At 36.7% G+C, this 7,699-nt stretch overlaps 1 protein-coding gene across 1 annotated transcript in view; it reads right to left on the minus strand.

Moving 5' to 3' along the window:
* LOC111625417 (craniofacial development protein 2-like) overlaps positions 1–1,321 on the minus strand; it is a 6,846-nt gene extending 5,525 nt beyond the window's left edge. Inside the window, exon 1 of the mRNA XM_023368559.1 lies at positions 29–1,321. Coding sequence (XP_023224327.1) covers positions 29–1,321 — 1,293 coding nt within the window. The remainder of the gene's footprint in view (positions 1–28) is intronic.
* Positions 1,322–7,699: the final 6,378 nt, after the last annotated feature.

The raw sequence follows: 7,699 nt of genomic DNA on the forward strand, positions 1-7,699 counted from the left end.
CTAGCCAATCTTCCTTAGCTTTTCTTGCCATACTTTTCACTTGTTTATCGATTGTTCTATATTTTTCTTTAGCATCTAATGTATTTGCGCTTTTCCATCTTCTCCTTTCATCCATTTTCTCCAACACTTCTTTCGTAATCCAAGGTCTTCTTGCTTTTCTTCTCTCCTCTCCCAAAACCTGGTAAGCACTTTCTTTAATTTCCCCTTTCATATTCTCCCAAAGTTCTTCCACATTTCCTTCCAAATTTAAATTTTGAAGTCTATTATTAGTCATACTCTCATATTTTTCCCTAATGTTGTTAATCTTCAAATCATCAATTCTCAGTCTTTTATCATTTCTATTTCTTTTTATGTGCTTCAATTTAACTCGGATCACGGAGAGCAAGAGGTTGTGGTCGCTGCCACAATCCGCCCCTGGATATGTTTTTATATTTGTAATTGTGTTCCTGTATCTATGATTAATCAAAATAAAATCTATTTGATTTCTAACTTCGATTCCCCTTGATCCTGGGGCTTTCCACGTATAAAGTCTTCTTTCGTGATGTTTGAACCATGTGTTCATCACAGTCAAGCCCTTTTCCCTACAGAAATCAATCAATCTTTCACCTCTATCATTACGTTCTCCAAGTCCCCAGGGGCCAATAACAATTCCTTCTCTTCCTCTTCCAACTTTTGCATTCATATCCCCCATTATTAGGAGAATATCTCTATTATCTTTTCCTTGAATACATTGGTTTATTTGCTGATATACTTCCTCTACTTCTTCGTCTGTGTGATCTGTAGTAGGTAGGTATGTTTGGATAATCAACATATCTCTTGGTTTCATCTTGATCCTCAAGGCAATGACTCTATCCGATATTTGCCAATATCCGTCGATTTTACATGATGTTTTCCTATCAATGATAAATCCAACTCCTCGTTCATGTTCCTTTCCTCCTGAATATATGAATCTGAATCCTTCTTCTGTTTTTATATCGCCTCTTCCTGTCCATCTAACCTCGGAAATACCAAGAATCGATATTCCCAGAATCTTCATTTCTCTGATGACATTGGCCAATTTTCCAGTTTGATAAAGGGACCTCACATTCCAGCATCCCACTCTTAGACTTTCTTTAAGAGCTGCTTTTCTGATTGTCTTTCCTTTATCGGCACCAGGACTTCCAGACGGCTTTAATCCAGGCACGTCATTTGAAGCACTCGTTTCCAGGAAATCCAGACCATGTCCGCAGCATCTCTCCCTGGTAGCATACTGCACAAGGACAGACCCAGGGGTCCCATCTGTACTTGTGCATATCTCATTTATATTTCGTTCAATGTTCATCAAGTCTTGGAAAAAAAGAAATAGAACATGGTGGTTTCCCGTTGCCTTCCATGTTTCGAATTCCATTGTTTTTAATGTTGCATTAAAAAATGACGATGGAATTATCCAGCGTCATTTTTAATGCAAATATTTTTAACATCAATCTCACAGAGAAAGAAATGATCAATTAAACCAAATTACATCAATAATCTTTATATATGTACTGTACATCTAACTGGAAACTCTTCATTAAATTAATTTTTTTTTTAGTTTGTATCAGCGAATTCCGTATATTGATTTATATTCCTTCAATACTCAACCAAACATTTAGAATCATTATCAAATCTAAATGACAAAAAATAAAAATGTGGGCATTAAGCTAATAGCCTATTGATTATATAGAGGTGGCATCCATATATTAGACGTTCAATTAAACACTAAATTATGGTTCTTAAATCTACTTTTAGTTATTCAGAAATATATTTTATCAATCAAGTACTCATTGTTTTCAAGAGGATGTAATCAAGACAGATTCTATTAATATCATCGGGCAGCCAAACTACTTTCCGCCGTCCAGCGCCACGCTACGGAGAGTTTAGGCGAATAAGTTGAGTTTACTATCGTACAGTATGTAAATTAGGTACTGTACCGTAAGTCTAATGCAGTACTGTAATTTTATACATTTCTTGTGAAAGAAACATTTCTTATTCAACGGCCATAAAAATTATTTATATTAATAATGTCTCCAAAGTTCAACGAAGTTTTTTCAGAAAAATAACTTATCAGAAATTGCGGCCGCCGTTTGGTGCGCTGCTCCACGACGAACACAAGCTGAAGCAATGGCTACGTCGAACGAGGATGTAATCAAGACAGATTCTATTATTTTTATTAGAAATCTATCATTGACAATTTAAGATTTTATGAAGGCCTTTTTATATACATTACAAAATATAAGGCTAAACCCATAATAATCGGGTTGTTGGATGGCCAAAGTGATTAAAGCGCCAGTCTATCATTCTGGGGGACCCGAGATCGAATCCGGGCAACCAACCCAAGAAATATTCATGGGTAGTCACGAATATGTCGGTCCCCGTTCCTTACCACCCTGCCACCCCATTTATCGTCATGGTTGATGTGATTGAAAAGCTCCTCTTAATGCTTACAAGGCAGAATAAGTCAAAAATAAAAAAATATACTCGTGATAGTTGATATTTTTATAAATTCTACCATACGATTTAGTACTGAATTTCTTAGGATGGATGGCCCAGCAGTAAGGTGGCAGCCTATCGCTCTGGGGGACCTGGGATCAAATCCGAATGGGTCAAATAATCCCCAGGAATTTTTCCGGGGGAACCGTCCGGGTATGTCGGGCCCCGTCCCTCACCACCCGGCCGCTCCATTGTCAGCCTGGCCGAACCCATAATGGGCTTGCAAAAAACAGGCCCTCTTAGTGCCCACATGGCAGAGAAAGTTAAAATTTTAAAAAAGGGTACTGAATTCCGAGTATTAAATCAAAACAGAATAAATATAAATTCAGAGCTGTTTAAAGCAGGCTAACCTGTTGGTTGAGGTTCGTTCCTGATCCTGGGCAGGTGACGTGGAATTTTATGAGTTTTTTTTTCATGTGTGTAACACCTCAATAGAAACCATTTCCCTGTATGTCCTCCTAGCAGTCACGCCATTGACAAATTGCTCATATATTGTGTTGCTTTATTTCATCAATCCAATCCTAAAGCATTTTGAGGTCTCTGGTCAAGTTCTTCAGAAGCATATAGATACAGGTGTAGAATAAAAATATTATAATATTGTTGAATATATCACTGTTGCAAGTTATGTGTTCACAGATAGTGAGTAGGATACCTTACAAGTAAGTTTAAAAAATCGCACACAACTACGTTGATCCGTTTCAAGTCATACCGAACCAAAAAGTGACTGGCTTCATAAAAGACGCCACGTCATGGCCGTTTATTTATTATAAAAAATAATACAATGGTTATATGATACGAAGCAACGCTTCGTATCATACACAATACAAATACAAAAGTTTATATAACACAAATCATTGCTACAAACATAGGTAATGACAGGAAAGAAATTTAACAAATATGAAAATATGATCCCCAAAGAAGGCAAAGCCATAGTCTATGGCTTACAACGTGGCCTATACACGTGTGATGCATGGTCATACCAGGGCTCAAGGCCAGCTTAGTGGGTGAGGTGACGAGGAAATTACCTCAAGCAGCAAACTCAGTGGGGGTAATAAAAAGAATAGTTAAAAATGTTGAAAATAATAATAATAATAATAAGCCGAATACAGTGAAGTCCCATAAATATACTTTAAAGTTGATAAATAATTTATACAAGAGTACCACTACTAGAAGTGCTTTCTCTATTGACAACTATTCTGAAAGCTAGAACGACAAAAAATTGTTTTTGCCTCAAGGGCAAGTTACCATTAAGAGGCACTGCCAAGGATGCATTTAACGTCTATTCCAGGCATTCATTTGCTCTGCCATGAGGATGACAGGAATTTCCAACTCCAAAATCTGCTGTAAAATCCTACTTACACCTGGCATCGATATACTCTGCCAAGAATGCTATGTTTAGTCATCCGTTTTTCATTTTCAGGCATTGGTTTGTTCTGCCTGGGAGATTCCAAGACATTCCTACTCCAAGATTTGTTCTTGTGTGAGGTTGTCTTCCTATCCATATATTGATATGTTTTAACTGAAAGCATGTTTAGTTGTAAAAACATGCTTTCAGGTAAACAGTAAAATCAATACTATTCCAGGCATTAATTCTGGGGAATGACAAGGGCTGCTGCCTCAAGCTTCGTTCTGGTGACAGATATGACTACCTATTGTCTTGTGACTTTAGTTGTCACCCTCAATACAAGTAGGCGCGGACTAAATCAGTCTATTTGTAAAGTAGGAAAGACGCTTTTTTAAACAACGAAGGGAATAACTACACTGGATGAACTATACCTTAAGCTATAAGATAAAAATTAAAACAATGGGATCGGTTATTTTATTTTTTATTATTTTATTGGAATAATGAGTGCTTTATTTCAGATGGTAGCGGAACAATGCAATAACAATATTAGATTTTGATTATGATGATACATTTTTAAGCAACTTTTCTTCTAACAAAGTTGTTGTAAACTTTTTACAGTATTAATCAAGTTATTTTATTTTTTATTATTTAAATGGAATAATGAGTGCTTTATTTCAGATGGTAGCGGAACAATGCAATCTTTATATGAAGAATTGAGTAATTTGGTACAGGATTTAGAAGTCATAAGCCGTATCACAGCATTAGTATCAACTCTTCATTATTCTTATAGTGTTAGTATGTTACAGAAATATCTTAAATTATAAATTTCAGTTGTGGAAAAATAGTTATTTAAATGAATGTTGTTTCTGAACATAAAGTTCTTATATCATATTTCTTTACTCTAAATGCATCTTTTCAATAATATGCCTTTGACTTACAATGCCTTATAAATCAAAACATAAATTACCATAAAATAATAATTTAGTAATTATTAAATATTTTTTAAAATATCAGANAAACAGCCGTAGTCTGTAAACTTCACACGTGTCGGGCTGTGATTGGCAAGGTCTCCTAAAACATCAATTTCATAAAAAACGGAACTTATCTACCGTGTTATAGGGGAGTCGACTGTATTGATGTCATAACTGCTTCCTGCTTCATTTACATATTCGTCGTGCACCCACACTTTCCGTTTCCCATTGGACATGATAAATTGTTTAACGTTTGTTTCTTATTGAATAAACTAATTTTTGGCTTTTAGAGTTATTTGCCTATTAGGGTATTTACTGGTCACATGGTTCATGGCACTCTTTACGGAGACCGATTGCGAACGGCAAGATATTAGCGAGATTGCGACCGACGTTTTCAACGCAAAAACGTGTAAGTCGAACGTTCAGCGCCGCCTTCCTGTAAGAAGTTTGACAATGGCGTTTAGAACGCCGAGCATGATTCCACTGACGTTCCAAACGTCATTTTCAAACTTCTAGGCTTACAGGAAGGTGGCGCTGAACGTCCGACGTACACGTTTTCGCGTTGAAAACGTCGGCCGCAACCTCGCTATTTCTTTAATTTTGTTTTTACGGTTCGGAGTAATAGCGAGGTTGAGGCCGAAGTTTTAAACGCGAAAACGTGTACGTCGGACGTTCAGCGCCGCTTTTTTGTAAGCCTAGAAGTTTGACAATGGTGTTTGGATAGTCAGTGAAATCATGCTCGACATTCCAAACACCATTGTCAAACGTCTAAGCTTACAGGAAAGCAGCGATAAACGTCCGACGTGCACGTTTTCGCGTTTAAAACTTCGGCCTCGACCTCGCTAATAAGTAGTCGCCATAACTAAACAAAATCCCCAAAATAAATATAACTAAACAAAATGAACGGAACAAAGTCAAGTTCTCCCTTATAACCATAAGAAAAATTATGAATGAAAGGTATATTGCTTTGAAAAGGAGAACGTTGCAGATATGCTTGAATAGAAGGAGGACATGTCTATTCGAAAAGAGCACGTTCTCAGTTTGAAGGACGTGTTCTTTTGGTTACTTTACCTAGGAGAAGAAAAAAAAAATATTCTCAGGATGGACATTTTTTTCTTCATTCTTTTTCTTCTGTGTTTTTCTCGAATGAAATTTTATATAACAGAGAATTTTGTTAGAGGAAATTTATTTTAATAACCATTAAACTAAGGCCGATGGGGTAGGATGATAGCCCACCACTCTGAGGGACCCGCGATCGAATCCAGATGGGTTGAAAAACTTCAAGAGTTCTTCGGGGTGGTCTGTCCGGGTATGTCGGGCTCCGTCGCTCCATTGTGGGCTTAGTTGAACCCATAATGGGCTTGCTAATGAACGCCTTCTTAGTGCCCTCAAGGCGAAAGTAGTTTTTTAAAAATGTCACTAAACTGAAGTAAATGAGAATCCAGGCGCAAATCTTGGAAAGGAATATTTCTTTCGTGTAATTAAATAAACAATATATAAAGCTCAGTAATCGCCTCAGTAATTACCTAAACTACGAGTACATAAACTTCAACAACAAAAAATTGTCACAAACTTGAAACGTTACGATAGAAATACTAAAATATAAACACGATTTTTAAAAATAACGAAGTATCTGTTAGCAGTAAAAAGTTTAAAGGTAATGTTGTCCCTTCCTATCAATAGATTACCATGAACTAGAACAACTACAGCCCGGCCTTCATAATTATTTCTAAGTGGTAAGCAGGCGTACATTGCAAGACTTCGTGTTTATATATAGTAGTTGGAGTTTTTGCTTTTTTAATGTGTTGTTACGAAAATAATATAAATAGAAACAAACCTGTTTAAGAAACATGATTTTAGTGAATAAATTTGGTTGGTTAACCCTCCGAGGGACCCGGGATCGAATCCGGACAGATCGAAAAACTCCATGAATTTTTCGGAAAGGATGGTCCGTTCGGATATATCGGGCCCCGTCCCTTACCATCGGCCTCCCCATTCTAGGAGTGGATTTGCCGAACCGATAATGGGTTTGCTAAAAAGATCTTCTTAGTGCCCACAAAGCGGAAAAAGTTAAAAAAAAAGAATTAATCGAAATATGACTAATTACAATGGCGTTATTGCTGATTGTAATTTTTGCAATGTTAATACCAAATATTTGGCCTTTATCAAGCTTGCTTAAATAAGTGAAATCTCTTCATGTTTTTAATTCTGAGCATCTTCCTAATTTGTTTTTAATCTATCTATCTATCTATCCAGTGGCATCCTCTCTACAGAGGGTTGCATTTGATGAACTATTCCTCTCCATGTTTTTCTATTCCAGGCTTCTCTTAAATCCTTTCCAGTCCAGTCTTTGATGTTATCTCTCCAAGTCTTCGGGGTCTTCCTCTAGGTTTTGTCCCCTCCACCTGTCCCTCAATCACCGTCTTTAGTAGTTGTCCTCCTGATCCTCTAGCCAAATGTCCAGCATATCGTACCTTTCTTTTTTGGATATTTATAAGCAGCCTTCTCCTCAAGCCCAGCCTGTCCAAAACTTCCTCATTTGTTATTTTCTCCGTCCAACTTATTCTTTGCATCTTTCTCAAGCACCACATTTCAAATGAGTTAATTCTTTCCATCATTTCATGCGTAAGAGTCCATGCCTCACATCCGTATGTTAGTACACTCCAGATCATTGTCCTTAGGATTTTTATTTTCAGTTTTATGTTAAGGCCTCTGTTTGTTAATATATGATAGATCTGATAAAAGGCAGCTTTTGCTTTATTAATTCTGCTTTTAATTTCCATTTTACATCTATTATCACTTGTTATCCAGCTTCCCAGGTATTCAAACTTTTTAACCCTTTCAAGTTCCTTATTTCCCAGAATGATCTGGAGTT

This window comes from Centruroides sculpturatus, unplaced genomic scaffold, assembly GCF_000671375.1.
Source record: "Centruroides sculpturatus isolate CEXI.00-Female unplaced genomic scaffold, Cexi_2.0 scaffold420, whole genome shotgun sequence".
NCBI lineage: Eukaryota > Metazoa > Arthropoda > Arachnida > Scorpiones > Buthidae > Centruroides > Centruroides sculpturatus.